Source organism: Mercenaria mercenaria, chromosome 18, assembly GCF_021730395.1.
Source record: "Mercenaria mercenaria strain notata chromosome 18, MADL_Memer_1, whole genome shotgun sequence".
Classification (NCBI taxonomy): Eukaryota; Metazoa; Mollusca; class Bivalvia; order Venerida; family Veneridae; genus Mercenaria; species Mercenaria mercenaria.
In genome coordinates, this window is record NC_069378.1 from 7,157,721 (window position 1) to 7,179,747 (window position 22,027).

The 22,027-nt window shown below is 35.1% G+C and overlaps 1 protein-coding gene across 1 annotated transcript in view; it reads left to right on the forward strand.

The window, feature by feature from the left end:
* The window catches only part of LOC128550831 (muscle M-line assembly protein unc-89-like), a 112,730-nt gene that overhangs the window by 4,019 nt on the left and 86,684 nt on the right, over nucleotides 1–22,027 (forward strand). The window contains exons 5-10 of the mRNA XM_053530667.1: nucleotides 9,364–9,586; nucleotides 12,761–12,849; nucleotides 14,069–14,266; nucleotides 14,964–15,067; nucleotides 15,705–15,851; nucleotides 18,211–18,237. Coding sequence (XP_053386642.1) covers nucleotides 9,364–9,586; nucleotides 12,761–12,849; nucleotides 14,069–14,266; nucleotides 14,964–15,067; nucleotides 15,705–15,851; nucleotides 18,211–18,237 — 788 coding nt within the window. The remainder of the gene's footprint in view (nucleotides 1–9,363; nucleotides 9,587–12,760; nucleotides 12,850–14,068; nucleotides 14,267–14,963; nucleotides 15,068–15,704; nucleotides 15,852–18,210; nucleotides 18,238–22,027) is intronic.

Sequence of the window (22,027 nt, forward strand, 5' to 3'; positions counted from 1 at the left end):
TGAACATCAAACAAAGGGATTAAAATATTTTTTAGTTTTGTAACTATTATCAAAAGTACCTTTAATCATCAAAGTCACATTTTTAATCATTGAACAAACAAATGGATTAAAAGATAACCTTGTAAATAACTGATGTTTAAAGTTTATGGTCAACTCTACTAACAAACATCATAAAATATTTTTTTTATGTATTAACCTAATTATAATACATATGAAATTATTCATAACTATACAACTTCCCCCCCCCCCCCCCCCCCCCCCCGCAAAAAAAAACAACAACAACATTATAATCATATTTAATAATAAAAACAAATAAGGGGTGAAAAGTCTTCATATGCTTTAAAACACCAGACTTTTCACCCCAAAATTGGGAGTGAAAAGTCTTTGGAGGAACAGTCTTGGGGGTGAAACGTCTGACACCCCGCCTGATTGTATGTCATTTTACAGTTACGTCCCTTAGATTAATATCCTCCATTTACTATGCAACGCTGGAACATACGAAAACACTGTTTCTGGGACATAGCTTTTTCTTAGAACTCTTTTGATATTGCTACAACAGTAATTTAAGTAATGTCTGATATATTAGTTCTAGCTGCCAAAACGTAAACTCTGACATGCATATTGTCCGTCCGTCTGTTTGTCCGTCACAGTTCTTCTTCTTAACAGGCTGGTAATTAACATTGCCCGATCGGGCTTATGACACAAAAAGTAATATTTCTTGACAAATAATGAAGATATTTCTTTCAAACTTGGTCCATTTATTAAGCATTACATATAATGCTTATCAAGATAGAAATAACTTTGTTGCCTTCAGTTTAGTTAGAATTACTTCCCTTTTTCAGATTTTTATGATGCATAATTTTTGAAGTCCAAAAATATTATGTTTTAATGCAATGTTTAAAACAGAAGAGGGTTCAATGGCTTTCTAGTGCTCCAAACTTGTGCGCCAATACCTTTATTCTATATATTTAGGGTAAATACTTTCTTTGTAGTGCAGATGTATGAGCAATTTTTTTAGCACTAACATTTCTCTATAATGTTGTAAGTGAAAGCAGAGTAAAATGCTTACATTCATGTACTAGCGCAATAATTTAGAGCATTAGAAAGCCATTTAACCCTTTTTTGTTTTAAACTTAGCATTAGAACATTGTTTTTTTGGACTTCAAAGATTATGCGTCATAAAAATCTGAAAAGGGGAAATAATTCTACCAAAACTGAAGGCAACCAAAAATTATTTTTATTCTAATTTGTATCATTTGTTATGCTTAACAAATGGACCAAGTTTGAAAGAAATATGTTCATTATTTTTCAAGAAATATTACTTTTTGTGTCATAAGCCCGATCGGGCAATGTTACCAGCCTGCTTAATACTACACTCCCTCATAATAATGAAGATTATGTGTAGTTCGAATCTAGTCGAACTAATCCGACGTATACAGTTTGTTTTATATTGTGTTGGTGGCTGCAAAAGTCGGAAATCAAAAAGCAGCCACTCAGCCACAGTAAGCTTGTCTAAGTTCGAATCTTGTTCGGAGGATAATTAAGGATTTGATGAATATTCGACGTTTTGAAATTGGCAGTGGCTAGGATTACGGTACCGTAATCCTAGCTTCTGGTTCTAGGATTACGGAAGTTCCGTATTTCCAGAAAATCCTATGAGGGTAGGCTAGGATTACGGAAGAATGTAAGAGGCATCAAGTATATGTAAGAACATGCATAAATGATGTTGTAAACTTACTTATTTCACTGAAATAGCGATTTTTTCATGCCTACCGTATTACATGTATTTCGTGTTATCGATCTGCCATTTTGGGTTAGTCGAGTTTTCCGTGAAGAAACAGGGGAAGTCAACACCTGTATACATACGTTTTCTTTCCAAAAGCATACTAAATATAAACTTTTTTTTGAAAATGACAGACAAATGTAAAATTATATTCTTAATGATAGCTCAAAAGGATTTTAAAAAATATTTTATACTTTAAATTTTATGATTTGATTTTGCCTGTGACTTTAGATCAAGTTCCGCGCATATAGAATCGGGCGAAATCAACACCCGTATGTACGACAGGAATACAAATCGCTATTTTAAGTGAAATAAGTAAGTTTACAACATTATTTATTCATGTCCTAACATATATTTGATGCCTCTTACATACTTCCGTAATAAATCCTAGCCTATCCTCATAGGATTATCTAGGAAATTACGGAACTTCCGTAATCCTAGAATTGAAGGCTAGGATTACGGTACCGTAATCGTAGCCACTGCCTTTGAAATTTGAGCATCACCAAATCACAGAAAGAAGGTGTTGTTTTACATAAAAAATGCACAGCATATAAAATAAGTAGATTATACAATACAGAATTCTAAAAAAAACAATTATTGTCAACTTATTGTTGGATTCTTGAATTAGTAAAAATGGACCACATTTAGCATGTTAAGCAGTTTAGGGGTCACCCTTCTGGACAGTGAAGTGCCTTTAAAATCTTACCATTTGCAAAGAAATGTTGCAAATCTTCGTTTTGATGCATTTGCAACAATGTATGAGTTCTGAAATTTCGAATAACTAGGTTAAACATCATTTTCAGACATTTTGATTTATTTCTTTACAAATGGAATTCGTTTTAAAAGGTGGACAACTTCTTGAGAATATTTGATGTTCAGGACAGAGGTCAGCATTAAATCTCCCGCATTGAATGTACGCACGCATAAACCTACGTTAAACCTAACCCTAACCTATAGTCAGTATTTAGCACACTCAATATGTGCGTATATCTAATAGGGGCGATTTAATGTTGGTGTCAGTACAGAACGTGACAATACATTTAAACATTTATTGGACAGGGATTTCTGGTAAACATATTGTCCGTTTACCAATAATTGTTAGATGTTGAAGTATACGGTTCATTATATCTTTTTTTATGGAATAATCGTGTCTGTTTCACAAAAGTCATTATGTTCGTTTGTTAATGACAAACTGTGAAATATTGCATATTATAGACAAATAGAAAAGTGACAATCCTCAAATTAAAAAATATGCAATTGTATCTAAGGGAAACAACTATTGTAAGCAGATGTACATAATGACTTGCCACAGGGCCCTCGTTTGCCGATTTTTGGGGCCGAAATTCCCCCCTCGAAATAGTATGTTTTTTTCCCCCCAAGTATAGAAAAATTCCCCCTCGAAAGAAAAAAAAATTCAAGAAAAAAATCGATACCCGATAGTCTTAGGAGCGTCTCGTAACTTAATGGGCCTGATAAAGTTTTACTGATCCGTATAATACGCGCGTTTTTCAGTTCCCCGGATGCGTGTATGCAAAGTTACTTCCCTTTGGAAAAAAATGTCGCATAATGCAAAATCATACCTTAAAAAGATCACGGATGCAACAGGGGCGAAATGCGCAAAGATAGATTTGCTTTTTAAGCAGCATGCCCTCAAAAAACAAACTACTGTCACGGACACCGCTGTTTCACCAGGGCCAGACATGCACGATCAGGTAGATATGATGAAGGGAAGCCCTGCTCCGGCTGCTGCTGAGACAATGTCCGTGGATACTGCTAGTGCTACCGATAATGACGATGATGTTAGTGTGAATAATTTTATATTAAACTCTGAATAATTTTTGCTAAGAAATATTTGACCTCAATTTAAATTTTTTGTTGTGTTGTGCATAAAGTAAACCTCAGAGAAAATATCAACTTCAAGGGCAAAACCAAGCCAAGGATCGAACCAGTCAGTGTCGGTGTCAGTAAGGGGTTATGATCAGATGTCATATCTCCAGAATGAATTCCCCCTTCCCTTGAAAACGACGCGAAATTCCCCCCTCCAAGGGCCCCGGCCCCAATCCCCCAAAATGTAGAGAGGGCCCTGCTGAGTTGCATGAAACGAACATGATTAATCTATAAAAGGAGAATTACAAACTGTAAAACTAAGTTCTAACAATTGTTTGTAAGCGCTCAGCATATTTACTGACAATGTAGTTATTCAATATATGTTTTCCCATTGTGTCCCATACATTCTCGTATTTAAAATATTCTCAAAAAGTTGTCCCCCTTTGAAAAACAATTCCATTTGTAAAGAAATGAAAATAAACATTCTCAAAATTCCTGAGAACAATGTTTTACCTAGTTATTCGACATGTCAGCACTCGTACATTGTTGCAAATGCATCAAAAGGAAGACTTGCAACATCTCTTTGAAAATGGTGAGATTTAAATGCCCTACACTGTCCATAAAGGTGAACTCTTCATGTGGTCCCTTTTAGGAAATTCTCCACCATTAAAGCTGGAAAGTCGCCATATGACCTAAAATTGTGTCGGTGCGACGTTAAACCCAACAAAATAAATAAATACTTTTAGGAAATTCAATCAGTTAATTTACATTCAGTTTCTAGAATAATATATCTGTTCTATAAGCTGTTTAATTTTCATGTAAAACAATTCTTTCTTTCTATGATTTGGTGATGTTTAAATTTTAATATGTCGAGTATCCATCTAATTCTTAAAGTAAACCTTGGGAGAGAAAATGCAAAGGTCCCCACTGGTCCAAAACTCTGCCATCCTTGAAGGGATTTTGATATTATTTGGCACAAATGTACCCCATAATAAGACAATGTGTCGTGCACAACTTTCAGACCCCTAGCTTAAAGTTCAAGGTCACAGTTAGCAGTCAAATGTTAACATGACATGAACATGGTCTGTTTCGTGTCCCATTCATAACTCTGTCGATCATCAATGGATTTTAATATTACTTGGCACAAATATTTTCCATGATGAGATGACATGCCATGTGCAACACCCAGAACACTAGCTCAAAGGTTAAGGTCACAATTGGAGGTCAAAGGTATACATGTCTTTTTTCCTGTCCTGTCCAGAACTGTGCCTTCTATAAAGGGATTACAATATTACTTGGCATAAATGTTTCTCATGATGAGGTGATGTGTCATGCACAACACCTAGAACCCTAGCTTAAAGTTCTAGGTCACACTTGGAGATCAAAGGTCAGTAGGATTTTTTTCCTGTTTGGTCTATAACTTGGTCATGCAAAACAGGATTTAAATATCAGTTTGCACAAATATTCCCCTGGAGTGGGACAAAGTCTCATGCGCAAAACCTGGGCCCTTAGCTGCAAGGTCAAGGACACACTTGGATGTCAAAGGTCAAAAGGGCTTTTTTCCTGTCCAGTCTGTAACTCAACAATCCTTAAAGGGATTTTAATATTACTTGGCACAAATCTTCAACACCATGAGACGGAGTGTCATGTGCAAGAACCAAGTCCCTAGGTCTAAGGTCACTCTTCCTCTGTGGTACAACATGCATGTTACATCCAAACATCCAATATTTAGGTGTATTTTGACCTTTCTTTATCAGGTAAAGAGTTTCTTGTGGACTTATATCATATAGATTTTTTTTTTTTTTTTTTTTTTTAAGGATTAATTTTCCTTTGTTGTTACTGTAAAAACTGTAGATTTTTAAATATGAATATTTTAATCCGAGTGTTTTGTTATAACATATTGTATTGTCCGTAAGTATTGACCTGGCACTCGTGAATATTCCGTATATTTCCGTAAATTAATTTTCGGTGTCCGAACATAAATAGCGATATAACTAAAAATTACATATATCGATCTTAATTGATATACTTTAGCATGTGCAGGTTGCTGTGCGGACAAAGCGTTTACCTGCCAATATCAGGATTGTAGGTTCGAGTCCTACGTCTGACCATATCTTTTTTCCCCCAAATTTTTTTATGCAGACATACCACTCATTTGATCAAAGGTATCGTGATATTTATGGTTCATTTATTAAGAGTAATCATATAAATAAAGATATTTACCCGTTGTAAAAAGTGGAATAGAAGTATTTTAAATGTATCTTAGATAAAAAGACAAATTATCTGTCACCAGCATTCCAGAAAATAAATACTACAAGAGAAAACAATTAAAATTCATGACATATGACACATAAAATAATGTAAACAATAAAATTACAATACAATAAATTGAAAAAAAAGATCTATTCATTAAGTGATTTCAAACCCGTGTGAACGTGCGTGGAAGTCAGTCACCTTACCTCTATGCCACCATGTCATCGATTAACTTTACATGTTACTTTAGTAATGTAGATACTTTCAGGATACTAATATTGCGTAAATTAACGAAAAAGCCCGAAAATATTGGCGTAGACTAATGAGTGCCAGGTCAGTACGGACAATATATATAGTACAATATTGTTTATACATCATTGGCAGATATCAGTTCATTATGTTCAACTGCAGTAGAGAAAATTAGGTACTTTGTATTGCATGGCAATACTTCATTCACTTGTTTTCTTCAACTTTACTTTAAATTACTGTAAAATTATGATTAAACATTCATTACAAGTCAGAACTTTTGCATAAATTTTGTATTTCAGAAAACTATATGAGTCCTAATCGTTTTGTGTATGATAAATACATACTAAGTCTTGTAAACAGGCTGTCAGTCATAATGAAGGATCATGTTTGGAGAAATTATTCAAAACATCAAAGCAAATTAACCAACCTCAAAGTACAGTTATTGAACGAATGTATACAAATTCTCAATTCTATAAGAAATTTTTGTTTGAAGGTCTTTGTTTTTGAGAACTAGTGCAACTGATCACAGAAACCAGAAAATTATATATGAGACACATTAAGAGGATTACGGCCATCATTGTTCAATGATGAAGTTTAAGGTATTTCCGCAAATTGAAATTAGAAATCCATGTGAAAAATCAGAACCCTCGAAACAGCTTTCGAAATGCAAGGACACAAAAAATATATGATAAAAATTGAAAAGATATATCTGTTGGTAAACTTGTGAGCATGAAAGCTACGCTGAACCCTACCTCCACAGTGCTTTGGAAGAAAATGAGTGAACATTTTTGGTGCAAAATTTCGGTATCGTATGCAACCTAAATTGTTATAAAACATTTATTTTCAAATCAAAGAAATGCCAAAATAGTGCATACGAGCGTTACTTTTTCAAGAAAATGTCGTTAAACATTCTAATGCGCAAAACACGAGCACAGTTTTTCTAAAATATTTCGCCGCCATGTTTATTTCAAGGAATAAAATATATGATTGTTCTTTTACCTGAGATTCCTTACTGAAATATGTATGTCTCCTTATTCATGGTTAGAGATATCCATTTAGTATAGTTTTTCACTGTCCGATCTCCAAAATGTGTTACCGATCCTTCACATTTAAAGAATAAACGCAATGTGTAATGATAGTTTTTCGCTTTAACACATCTCCCTTGGACAAGAAAGCCGTTTCACTTAAAATTTGTAAGCATCCGCTGACAAAATATTACTAAAGATCGAAACTTTTTCTAAAATAAAGTTGAATTTCAATCATTTTCAAAAACTGTAAATATTACACACTGTGTTGAATTTATAAATAAAACAAAAATCCCAAAAATAAACCATTTTAGATCTTTCCGGGAACTATACGTTTCAGCCGAACAACGCATTTCAAGATGACACAAAAACTGATTTCTCTTCGTAAACAGTGTCAAAGTTCACCTGAGGAACATTGCTGAAAAAGTAAAAGTGCTTAATTGTTTCAGTTTTACGTCCTGTAGAAAACAATCAACTTTCAACTTTAAATGCATAGATGTTCTATAATTAGTCCAATATAAGAAACCCTCCGATCTTTTCCGTGAGAAATAAAACGAAGCAAATTTAACTATTTGTTTACACTTCAACCATGTGAAATTAAAGGCATGTATTATCACGAGACTCCCGTGCATTTTGAACCTCGTGGTGAATAAACTGAATTTACTTTAAAGTATGGTGTCTCAGTTGAGCCAGTTATTTGTTATTTCAGAGAACATACATTAAAGGAGTGTTTATGAGATTATGCATGTGTACGAATATTTACAAGTCTACTTTATATTAACGACGATAACAAGTGTGCACTCGGCAAATAGCAAGTCTATCATTTTCAGGTGTATACTGAACACTGATCCCAATGTTCGTAATTTTCAATATTAAAGAACTCGTTATCCTCGGTTTCGTAGACAGTCTTAGTACTGGACCGCTGTTTCTGCTGTCAACACAGCAGTAATGTAAAGTCAATGTCCATTTATATGCCGGAATTTCAATGCACATTTATTATCAGTTTAAATCTATGAAAATGTGAAAAAATATCATTGTTTAACGAAGAACCAAGATGCAGAAAAGTTACTTTTGATATATTGCTGATTTTAATCATCAGGTTTTCGCGTGAGAAGTTCAACTGACTGCATTTTGTAAAATGTTTCGTAGTTATCTACAACTGTATACAAATTGTATTACCTCCTTACATATTTGGCTGTACATTTTTTCTGCGATTTATTCTCACTGTGTTTTCAAAAACATGCTGCATTATTCTCATATTGTTTAAAAAGTCGATAGATCAAAATTGGTTAGTTTACGAGGCATGAAACATCTAATAAGGAATCACTATACACATCGAACTTGTCCTGGACCAGTATGCGGAAATACTGTGGCCTAATGTTTCAAGATTGTCTAAAAATATTTCGATTGTTTTTATAATTTATAAATATACAATCACGTATGAGTGAGAAAGTTACGTTCAGTATATAATTTCGGTAGTTACCGCAGGAAGTGCCGAAAATTCCATTTCCACCAAATTTTCCGTGAGATAAGCAGCGCGTAAGTACATAAATTCCACTATAATAAATTAAACCTTTCTGATACTTGACAATCCTTGAAAAGAATTTCGGATCGTTGTCAAATCTTGTTCACATTAAGTCTGAGACTTGTCTTACAATTTTAGGCAGTTTGGTACACCATACGTATAAAAATCATTGTCCGCACATTGCACTACTTTTATGTATGCTGAAAATAGCAATATGTACAGATTTATTTTAGTTTTAATACATGAGGTGGTAAGGTTTGAAAACAGATTTTGTAATAAGTTTAGTTCTATTCAGAAAGACAATTCTCCTATGCACTAATTGATACTTTGAACTAACTTTTGCCATTCATGAATTTTTAATAAAGTATTTTGAAAGGATTTATAAATCTAACCAAAAATTTGGAAAAATACAGGTAAAATATCTTCTTTGTTTATTTCCAAATTTTAGTTTTACTTTTTATACAGCTACTTTTAGTTCAGGTCTTGAAAACTGGGCTGTTTTTGTATTCTGGAACAGCTGCATTTGAAAGCTTTTGTTCACTATATTTTCACACTTCAAATGAAGGTCACTCTAAATTCAAGATGGCGGAAGTACCTTAAAAAATAAAACATGTCTTTTGATATTTTTAGTTTAATTGTAGGGGTAAAGAACTTTTGCAAGTAACATGTTGCCCTTGATAATTTATGCCTCAATTTTCTAGGTATAGCACTTTCGAACGTGAACATTTATAAAGGTGGGCAGAAAGTTGAGACGAGTGGCAGCATCCATGTAGATATTTCGGACGACGTAATTTCGCTGATTATTGACAACGTCACTATTACTGATGAAGCAGTCTACTCTGTAAGAATACAAGAATCAGAGAGAGACTATGGTGAAGTTAGATTGAAAGTCGACACTTCTGTCAGTACTGAAGGAAAGGAGAGGTAACATCATGTTTAACCTGCTAAATTTCAAAAATGGACTGGTCCATCATTCAATATGGGCAATAGCATTTATTATTTGAAGGAGTGTTCAATGAAAAATTACTGACTGAATAACGCAGTGCAAACCATGATCAGTCTGCACGGATGTGCAGGCTGATCTTGGTCTGCACTGATCGCAAAGGCAAAATCACTGGCCGCCAGCAGGCTAAAGGTTAAAAAAAACTAATTCCTTCTAAATTGTTCCTGTCTGACACCATTATTTTACTGTTAGAATTTTTCTTATACAACATTTTAGAGTTATTGACCTTCGAAATTCCTAATCAGTAACTTTTCTGTTGTTTTCCAAGAGATGCTAGTAATTAGTTTTTGAACTTTTCTGAATCCATTTTTAGCTCACCTGTCACATAGTGACAAGGTGAGCTTTTGTGATCACCCTTCGTCCGTCGTCTGTCGTCAGTCCGTCCGTCTGTCTCGTGCGTCCGTGCATAAACAATTTCTTGTCTGCACGATAGTGGTTTCATTTATGATTTTATTTTAACCAAACTTGCACACAACTTGTATCACCATAAGGTCTCGATTCCTTTCTTGAACTGGCCAGATCCCATTACAGGTTCCAGAGTTATGGCCCCTGAAAGGGCCAAAATTAGCTATTTTGACCTTGTCTGCACAATAGCAGCTTTATTTATAACTTGATTTTTACCAAACTGGCACACAACTTGTATCACCATAAGATCTTGGTTCCTTTCTTGAAGTGGTCAGATTTCCTTATGGGTTCCAGAGTTATGGCCCCTGAAAGGGCCAGCATTAGCTATTTTGACCTTGTCTGCACAATAGCAGCTTCATTTATGATTTATTTTAACCAAACTTGCACACAACTTGTATCACCATATGATCTTGGTTCCTTTCTTGAACTGGCCAGATTCCGTTATGGGTTCCAGAGTGATGGCCCCTGAAAGGGCCAAAATTAGCTATTTTGACCTTGTCTGCACAATAGCAGCTTCATTTATGATTTGAATTTAATCAAACTTGCACAAAACTTGTGTCACCATAAGATCTCGGTTCCTTTCTTGAACCGGCCAGATCCCATAATGGATTCCAGAGTTATGGCCCCTGAAAGGGCCAAAATTAGCTTTTTTGACCTTGTCTGCACAATAGCAGCTTCATTTATGATTTGATTTTAACCAAACTTGCACAAAACATGTATCACCACAAGATCTTGGTTCCTTTCTTGAACTGGCCAGATTCCTTCATGGGTTCCAGAGTTATGGCCCCCTAAAGGTCCAAAATTTGCTATTTTGGCTTTTGCAGCCATATAGAGACTTCATTTATGGTTTTATTTGATACAAACTTCCAAAATATCTTCAACAACAATAAATCTTGGATTCCATGACAAATCAGATCCATTCGTAGGTTCCAGAGTTATTTTATATCTGATTAACTCCCCTGAGTGTAATCAAAATGGATTTATATCAGTAAGTACTTATAGGACTTATTTGAAATTTCATTATTGTTGGACTGAGCCAATAAGGGTAGATAACTATGGACTGATTTTATGTCAAATTACCTCCCTTTATTTCAAATTAAAATGGGTATATCTCCGTAACTAATGAAGATACTGATCTGAAATTGCATTTATGTCAACAGATTTATTTGGCAGATCCTTCTTTTGTTAACTTACAATCATTTTTATGCCCCCGGCATCTACTGATGCGGGAGGCATATATTAATCGTCCTGTCCATCCGTCCGTCCGTCCGAGCTCACATTTGCATACTAAGGTGGCTATAGGAACAATAGGTAACTGTACTTTTTCTTTGATGTCATTCATTCCGTAAGGCTTTTATGTGGCTATTTTTCTCTTACGTGGCTAAAAGAACAATAGAGAGAACAAAAAAAGAGTAGCCACATAAGTATCCATATGTAGGAACGTGCGTTTGTTCGTCCGTCCATCTGAGGTTAACCAAATGGGACCGTTTCGTCTAGCATCAATACCCCTTACTAGAATGACTTGATACAAATGCAGATGTAACCTGTGACCATTCCTCATCTTCAGACATCACCTGACCTCAGTTTGACCATGACCTTGACCTCATTTTGGACTTAGATTGCTTTATATGGGCCATCTCTTGGTTAACCAAATGGAACCGTTTCGTCTAGCATCAATACCGCTTACAAGAATAAATTGATACTAATACAGATGTAACCTGTGACCATTCCTTATCTTCAAACATCACCTGACCTCAGTTTGACCTTGACCTTGACCTCATATTGGACTTAGGTTGCTTTATATGGGCCATCTGTTGGTTAACCAAACAGGACCGTTTTGTCTAACATTAATACCGCTTACAAGAATGAATTGATACTAATACAGATGTAACCTGTGACCATTCCTCATCTTCAAACATCACCTGACCTCAGTTTGACCTTGACCTCGTTTTGGACTTAGGTTGCTTTGTATCGACAAGGATGCCACCGGGGGCAACAAGCGTTTATTGAACGCAGCTCCTTGTTTTTTAATTACTTCCCTTTTACGTTACTATAAATAGCTTGTTTTTAGTAACTTTTTTATTATTGGCCGTAGGGAAAAACCGAGACCACTTTTCTGTGGTACAACATGGATGGTACCTCCAATTTTTAGGTATATTTTGACATATCTGTACCTTGTAAGAATTTTTTTTTCTTTTTGGTTTAATTTCTTCCCTTTGTTGTTCCTGTCTTTTGGACTTAGATATTTTTTCTGAGGACCTTCTTGTCTTCAAGTGCAATGATAACAGGTGAGCGATAAAGGGCCATCATGGCCCTCTTGTTAATGGTTACTGCCCAATTCTAAAAAAAAAAAACATGCTTTTATCTTAATACTGTACAAAAATTATTCTGTCAATTTTTGTTTGAAATAGTTAAATCCCTGACATGATCATTAGTATTAGTAATTTTATGTAAAACTGGAAAGAAAGTAATTAAGTGATCTTTAGGCAGTAATCATTAAAAAATTTACAAGGGTTGTACCTTGTTTTAGAATAAATTGAAATTTTGACGTATATGTGCAAATGGAGGTTTGTTACTTTGGAGATGCATTACTAAGAACCTCCAAGAGGTGTTAGATTATAAGCTGATGTCTACTCTTTTCATCACATGTTAATTATCCTTTTTTTAGCTAATTTATCAAAATGTTACAGTGCTGCGCCAGAGGAGCCACAGTTTGTTGTAGAGCCAGTTGTGGATGTGGAGGATGGGAGGAGGTTGTCTATCAAGTGTTCTGTTACTGGTAAATAATTTAAGCCGTGCCATGAGAAAACCAACATAGTGTGTTTGCGACCAGCATGAATCCAGACCAGCCTGCGCATCTGCGCAGTCTGGTCAGGATCCATGCTGTTCGCTTTCAATTAGAGAAACCGACAGTGAACGGCATGGATCCAGACCAGACTGCGCGGATGCGCAGGCTGGTCTGGATCCATGCTGGTCGCAAAACCACTATGTTGTTTTCTCATGGTGCGGCTCAATTTTAAGCTTTCCTTACATTTAAGGTAGTGGAACCTTGAAGACAGATGGCAAATTACGTTTTCTCCATACGCTATTTTAGTATTTTCTGTTTTGTACGGAAAGTTATTTGCACGTTGAGCTAATTTTTGTCCTGTAATATGCCGACTTGCCTAATGAGAATACGTAATTGCCAAGTGTCATGACAGGTCCGCTACATTTTCTGCAAAATGGACTGAAGAAAGTGAAACAAGCTGAAAATTGTAATGTTTATCTCTGTGGAGTGATTAGAAGATATATGTTTTTCAGTCTGATATTTCTTGACAAGGAAAGTCATTGTCTAAATGATGCTTGCAATCCTTAGATCTGTGCTACGTAAATACTCTCGAAATTGATATAATGACTTGACAGAAGACAATTTTTTTTACAAAAGTCATACAAGGTTCACACGTTGACTGATGTAGAAAAGATGTCAGTTACTTCCGAAAAACAAGATAGTTCCGGTTGGAAATTTAAGAACATTAAGTAAGTTAACCGATTCTTGCATGACTGAAGGGACTTTCCTGTGCTTTGCCGGTGTTGGAAAAACTCACCTTACATGTGCACCCCTGTGTGTAAGATGACTCTTGTGCTGTAAATTATAAATTAATTGGTACCGGTAAATTCAACGTTACTATAATAATAATAGAATAATGCTTTAAAGAAAAGCATTCATTTTATTTCATTTCTGCTATTATTTTGAGAATATGGTATGTAAGAAAAAGAATCTTATCACTGATAAAAAAAAGAAGGTGTTGATGGAAATATCAGAATCTCATTTAACTGTTTAGGCAGTAACTTGTTACCACCTGAACAGATACCGTCGAGCCATCTATTTCAGTCCGCACCTTTCACCAGTGAAAGTGTCTTGTATAATTGCATTATTGCATCAGTATGTAAAGGCATGTTTTTCAATGGAAAGAAAATGATATAATTTTATACAATGCTACTGTCTGAAATACATTTAGGATTTCCTGCACCAGAAGTCACTTGGTATCACCATGGGAAACAACTGGATCAAGATGCATTATGGGACATTTACAGCAAAGATGGCTACAACTACCTTGGTGTGGGTGACCCATCTGTACTGAACTGTGAAGAGATTGTATGCCGGGTAGAAAATGACCTTGGATATGTACAGAGAGTAGTTCGTGTGAAAAGTGATGGTACATAATTATATATTTTTGTTTACGTCATAAGTTTGTCCATAATACCATATTATGTTTTATTATCCCAAAGACCACATCCTGAAATATTTATTAGCATTGAAAATACATCTTCAGCAGCAACTAAGTTTGTTTTATTTGATTTAAGGCATAAAATCTGTAAAAACATCCTTTGAAACATAGAAACTAACCAAGGGAAACAACAGCAGACTGAATGTTTTGATTGAGTCTGTCATGATACTTTTATACAAAGGACTCAATAGTGCATTGTTGTGTAAAATTATTATAAAAATCATTTCAATGCTTGTAGGTTATTGAAATGAATGATATGATAAATGACCATGCTCAATATTGTTTCAGATCTGTGTAATCCTGATTGGATACATATTGTGACTAGGGATTCAAACCTCGGCCAGAAAGTGATAACTATAGATAATTATTATGTTTTTGTTATTTTTTTGTTCGATGTAGCTTCACACCAACATAATAGGTCATATGGAGACTTTGTATCTTTTCATGATGAAGACCCTCACATGCCCCTCAGAGCTTTATTTCAGGCATGGACAGGCACCAGCTGAGACTTCCACAAGCCAGCTGAATTGCTTTAAATTCTCACATGAAAGAATTCTACACCCCAAGCAACATGTTTTTGAAGTTACGTATATTAATTGATTTATATAGTGGCTTTGTGTTCCAGGAGAGGAAGTATACTGTGAACCAGTTTTGCCACCAGTAAGTCCAGAGCCATCAGAGGTTACAGAATCATCTCCTAGCATAAAAATAGAGATTTCGGAAATAGTCGTAAGTTTATCATACAAAAATCTACTTCTAAAATTAAATAGGTATCTAGAGCCCGCCCGCTTAGCCCAATAGGTAAGAGCGTTGGTCTACAGATCTCGGGGTCGCGAGTTCGATCCTCGGGCGGGGCGTATGTTCTCCGTGACTATTTGATAAACAACATTGTGTCTGATATCATTAGTCCTCCACCTCTGATTCATGTGGGGAAGTTGGCAGTTACTTGTGGAGAACAGGTTTGTATTGGTACAGAATCCAGGAACACTGGTTAGGTTAACTGCCCGCCGTTACATGACTGAAATACTGTTGAAAAACGGCGTTAAACCGAAAAAAAAAACAAAACAAACAAATAAATAGGTATCTCATAGGCATACTTTACACAGAGCTATCAGAGAAGTTTGAAAGAATGTCCTGTCATTACAAATTGCCTGCCATGCATTATGGAAATTTGAGAGCTATTCAATATGTAATCTTACGTCTAGCCATAAAGGATAAGAAAGGGAAGTAAGCGCTTCTTTACTATTGGAACTGAAAGCTCCCAGATTACCTCCCTTTGCTAGAAAAAACGTCAACCTTGTATAGTTTTATGGTATTTACAATACAATAGCCAGTACTCTATAGTTGGAAAACAATTATATTTCAGACTGCCAACTTAAGAAAACTTCCACTGGCCAATGATTATACAGACAGGTTAAATTTCGTTACCTTAAATGCTGGTGATGTTGTGGAAGTTCTTGCCTATGAGACAGAAGGAACAGTCCTTGCCAGGAACATGCCTCACAAGGATAAGGTACGTAACTTGTTCTATTATGGAATACAGTCAGACATAATTTATGCTAAGTGAACTAGTCTATAAAGTCATTAGTTTCATTTTCAATTTAGACATGCAGTGTATTGTAATTTCTTAATCAAGACCACTGTATAAGCATTAACAATATTTGTTGGGGACTAATATTCATGGTTTCATGTTTGTGTCAAACCACAAAATTAAATCCCACAAACAAGTTAAATTCATATTCATTAAAAGTTGAAATCCACAAAGCCATAACCACGTGAAATGGCTATTTTGGTCCAATCTCAAAATTGTTTGTCCATGAAATTAAATGATTTCACAATAGCTTTAGATAAAGACCATTTTCTTGCTGTTCAGAATATGGTCTTTGTATATGGGTTTGCTTGGCAGGTAGATGACCCCTATCAGTTATGAGTTTGGTTGCTCAAAGGTAAAGGTCACAGTGACCTTTTGCTGAAAATTGGTTTCTTATCAATAACTCAAGGATGCTTCAATTCAGGAATCTCAAACTTCCTAGACAGGTTGGTTGTGACCAGCAAATGTAACCTATTGATTTTGAGGTTCTTACAACAAACGTCAAGGTCATGGTGATCTTGAGCTACAAATTGGTTTTTGGTTGACACTTGAAGAATGCTTCATGTCAGGAACTTCAAACTTGGTAGGCAGGTTGGACAGAACAGATGACTCCTATCAATTTCTATGTCAGTAGGTCAGAGGTCAAAGTCTTGCTAACCTTGAGCTAACAACCTGTTATTGCAATTCAGTATAATTCATACTATTCATGTTTAGATTTTTATTGTTCTCATTTGATGTGTCTTTTGTGTGAAAGCCAGCTTTTGGGGTATATGTCGCTAACAATAAGAGCTCATGTTTTAGAGAAATATTGCTTATATGCTAAGTAAGATATCCTTAAGTTTCATAACAATTCATCAGTAAATAAAACTGAAAATTTCTGGTGGCCAATTCACAATTTAAATTACTCCATCAGAAATACCCATTGGTGTGTGCGTGCATAATGTTTATATGTGCACATGTTTTGGCCAATCACTTTGATGTATACTTTCATATCTTGAAATAACTTGGTACAAGTAAACATCATAACAAGATGCTGTGTCATTTGCAAAATTCAGACCCCTACCTTAAAGGTCAAGGTCACACATAGAGTTAAAAAATTAAGGTAATTTTTCTTGTCTGCTCTATAACATTCTTACTGGTTCATGGATATTCTGATAATTTTGCACAAACATTCGCCATAACTACCTAGCTAAAAGGATAAGGTCACCTTTAGATGTAGAAGATTTTACGTCTTCATACCTTTTGTATGAATGGATGGATTGTTACCTAACTTGGCACAATATTTACCATTACTAGATGATGTGTTGCATGCAGGACCTATACCCCTAGTACAAAGGTCAAGGTCACAGAGGTCAAAGATTTTACTTCATTTTTCTAGTAAGGGCTATGACTTTTATATTTAAATAACTTGGCACAAACATTCACTGTAATTAAACGATACTTCAAGTGCAAGACTTAGATCCCTAAATCAAAGGTCAAGATAATAAAGGTCTGGTCTATAGCTTTTATATCCAAAAACATTGTTACAAACTTTCACCATAACAGACCATGTGATTTGTTGTACTGAAAACATTGTGACTTTGATACTTGAAAACAAAATCTTATGTGACTGTATTTGTCAGAAGTTATCAAACTAGAAGTGGTTTTCAACTGGTATAAAAGTTGTGCAAGTTATAGATGAGATGAGATGCTTGGTTTTCATTATTACAAGAGGTACACTATTTGTTTGTGCTTGACTGATCTAACTTGCAGAATTATTCTACTTGTTTGATTAATCTAACTTGCAGAATCATTCTACTTGCTTGACTGATCTAACTTGCAGAATCATTCTGCTTGTTTGATTAATCTAACTTGCAGAATCATTCTACTTGTTTGATTGATCTAATTTTCAGAATCATTCTACTTGTTTGATTGATCTAACTTGCAGAATCATTTGATTAATCTAACTTGCAGAATCATTCTACTTGTTTGATTGATCTAATTTGCAGAATCATTCTACTTGTTTGGTTCATCTAACTTGCAGAATCATTCTGCTTGTTTGATTGATCTAACTTGCAGAATCATTCTACTTGTTTGATTGATCTAACTTGCAGAATCATTTGATTAATCTAACTTGCAGAATCATTCTACTTGTTTGATTGATCTAACTTGCAGAATCATTTGATTAATCTAACTTGCAGAATCATTCTACTTGTTTGATTGATCAGACTTGCAGAATAATCATGCTGCTGAATAAATATCTGAATCAAAAATATATAGTCTCTGAATTGTTTTTCTACAGGTGTGTTACATCCCTGTGGAAGTGTTGGTAAGTTTGATTTTATTTTATTACAGAGCAGATGACATTTTGATATTTGTATTGATGCACATACACATTTCAGTATACATTTCAATAAGTGTCTGCCATTCAAAAATTCAGAGCACTTCAATTTTAACCAGGTGTAGCCTTATATATTATATAACGGCTTCAGTTGAAACAGTGCAAGTTGATAAGATGCAGTAATTTTTAGCAGACACTTAATGCAAAATATATTCTGGAATTTCCTAAATCTGCATACTAAAAAACTTAATCTCTCATGACATAACTTTAACCTGTGTCTTAGAAAATTTAGCACCTTGGTTAAATGAATACTGCCTACTATCTGCTTATTATATCCCCACAAAACTAAGTTTGGGGGGGGGTATATAGGAGTGAACTTGTCGGTTGGACAGTCGGTCCGTTGGTTTTCATGGCTTCAGGACAATAACTCATAGAAGGCTTGATAGATTTAAAAAGAATTTGGTACACAGGTGTAACATTATAAAATACAGGTCAAGTTTGACTTTGAGGTCAGTAGGTCAAAGGTCAAGGTCACAATAACCCGGAACAGTTCAATGGTTTCAGGAGGATAAATTGAGAATTTCTTGGGCCAAGGATCATAAATTTTGGTACACAGGTGTAACATCATGAAATACAGGTCAGGTTTGACTTTGAGGTCAGTAGGTCAAAAGTCAAGGTCACAATGACCCGGAACTGTTAAATGGTTTTTGGACGATAACTTGAGAATGCTTGGGCCTAGGGTCATACATTTTGGTATATAGGTGTAACATCATAAAATACAGGTCAAGTTTGACTTTGAGGTCTGTAGGTCAAGGGTCAAGGTCACAATGACTCAGAGCAGTTAAACGGTTTCCGGATGATAACTTGAGAACGCTTGGGCCTAGGATCATGAAAGTTGATAGGGAGGTTGGTCATGACCAGCAGATGACCCCTATTTTTATTTTGAGATCAAAGGTCAAGGTCACAGTGACCCAGAACAGTTAAACCATTTCCGGATGATAACTTGAGAACGCTTGGCCCTAGGATCACGAAAGTTGATAGGAAGGTTGGTTATGACCAGCAGATGACACATATAGATTTTGAGATCAGTAGGTGAAAGGTCAAGGTCACAGTGACCTGGAACAGTTAAATCGTTTCTGGACAACAACTTGAGAACCCTTAGGCCCAGGATCATGAAACTTAATAGGGAGGTTGATCATGACCAGCAGATGACTCCCTATTGATTTTGAGGTTTGACTTTGACATTGGCATACTTCTGTGCCAAGGCCGTATCATAGGGGTATAATTCGTCACTCCTGTGACAGCTCTAGTTATTTGCTTATTTAGTTACTATACTGCAAAATGGCATTCTATAAGTTATGTACCTTATCAGAAACAGAAAGACACTTTGCTCAAAATATGTTGGTAAGATTTTATACGACCACAAAAAATGTAATTGATATACCTTAATCTAAGATCTTTGTGAAGTCGTACATTTACGGATATTCTGTATTTTAATATGCAGTCACAGCTCTATATACAGTGACAAATTTTAACACAAGACAGAGTGCATCAAAACATTAACCTGAAATTTGTGTCTTATATTGTGGTTGATGATGTAGAACAACTATATTAAGTTTGAATAAAATCCATAAATTAATAACTGTACGAAAGTGTGTCAAAACCTTAAACTGAAATTCGAAGTAAAAAGGGAGCATAATTCATGACATTGGTGTCAGAGGTATGGGCCTTCTGCTACATGGTGCAGGGACTTTGTAAGGCCAATTTTGGGGCTGAATTTCGGCCCCATCCCAATTGCAGAAATTTGCTTATTTTCCCAATTCTGAGGTTTAAATTTCCCAAATATCTGCCAAAAAATACCAATTTTGCAGTAATCTCAATTTTCAGGTTTCCAATTTTTCGTTTTGGTTCTAAAGATGTTCCTTAGATTTATTCGAGTTAGCGCTGTTCCTGTGTTAATCGAATAACCGCTCCGATACCGATTTGATTAAATCTTGCAAACTGTTCTATTTTCCGTATACATGACCGCGATCACATTTAATCAAGCTTGCCAATTTTTACCGGAAATGAAAATATGCTGAGCAATAAATAGTAAATATAATACAAAGAAGGTCACAAAAAAAGTACGGTATGCTGCTGACAACAAAAAGCTGTCTAGCTTCGGCTTTGATAATAAAACAAGTGCTGAGAAACAGGCCATCGTGATAAAGTCCAAGGATTCAGTAAGATCGGCGAATGCCGATGACAAATTAAACACATCCTCAGATCAATCCCGTGATAACACTACACAAGTGACGCTGGTACTGACCCACCGAAATCTGAAGTTTTTACTGACCCTTCACTGTCGGAGAGTTTTTTGTGACTTTCTTTGTGTAATTTCAAGTAGACACTTTCAAAAGTAAACAAAAAAACAACAGAAAAATTGACTTGTATTTGTAATGTGACATAACAACAATAATAATGCTGAAATAAAGGTTGTATGATAAACTTATTTTTGAAATTTCCCAATCTTCAGGTTTTACTCGCCATTTTTCCCAATTGAATGGGCCCCAGGTTTGAAACGGTAAAAAAATCCCTGTGGTGTGTGTGATGTGGAACAACTATTTCAACTTTTGAACCAGTTCTATTTAGTAAGAGCTAGAGTGAAAGTGCATCACACTTTAATCAGAAATCCTAAGTGAAAAGGGACATAATTTATGAAATATTGATGGCAAAGTAATGGCCCTTGTGTCATACATTAATGATTAGGAATAAGTATTTAAACTTTTGAAACAAATCCATTAAGTAATACTAGAGATAAAGTGAATATGTATCAAACCTTTAACCAGGAATTTTGATGTAGACTCCATCCAAAGAATAAGTATGATAGCTTTCCATTTAGTTTGTATAGTTGAGCAATTACTTGAAAAAAAGATGCTCAGATAATAACTTTGAAACTTTTGAAGAGAATTCAGTGACACTTGACAATTCTTCTATACCATTGATTGGATATCAATGAAACTTCATAGGAATGTTCTGTCCCTAACACATTCTACTGCACATGTTTGACTGTTTTATGGTTGAATGATTTTCAGCATATTTATAGACATTTGAAATCTCAAGTTATATCAGGGGCCGTATTCATAAAGCATCTTAAGTATAAGTATAATAAATTGATTATTTACTTAAGTATTACTTAAGTAAGAAATTTATTTTACTTAAGTATATTTGTTATTTATAAAACAACTTAATAAGTAATTCTTGGCTTTTATTGTGAACGAAAACATTAAAAAAAACACATTAATTTCAGACAGATACAATATTCACAATTATGTTTAAAGTGCTTTTATCTGAAAAACAACACTTTAATCGTACTCGCGACTCTATTTTGTTTTCTGACTTAAGTCATTTCTTACGTATCTTAAGGTTAAGCTGTTTTATGAATAGGACTGAAGTTTTTATGCCCCCGAAGGGAGGCATATAGTTTTTGAACCGTCTGTCCGTCTGTCAGTCTGTCGGTCTGTCAATCTGTCGGTCTGTCGGTCTGTCAGTCTGTCCGCAATTTTCGTGTCCGGTCCATATCTTTGTCATCGATGGATGGATTTTCAAATAACTTGGCATGAATGTGTACCACATTAAGACGACGTGTCGCGCGCAAGACCCAGGTCCGTAGCTCAAAGGTCAAGGTCACACTTAGACGTTAAAGGATAGTGCATTGATGGGCGTGTCCGGTCCATATCTTTGTCATCGATGGATGGATTTTCAAATAACTTGGCATGAATGTGTACCACAGTAAGAT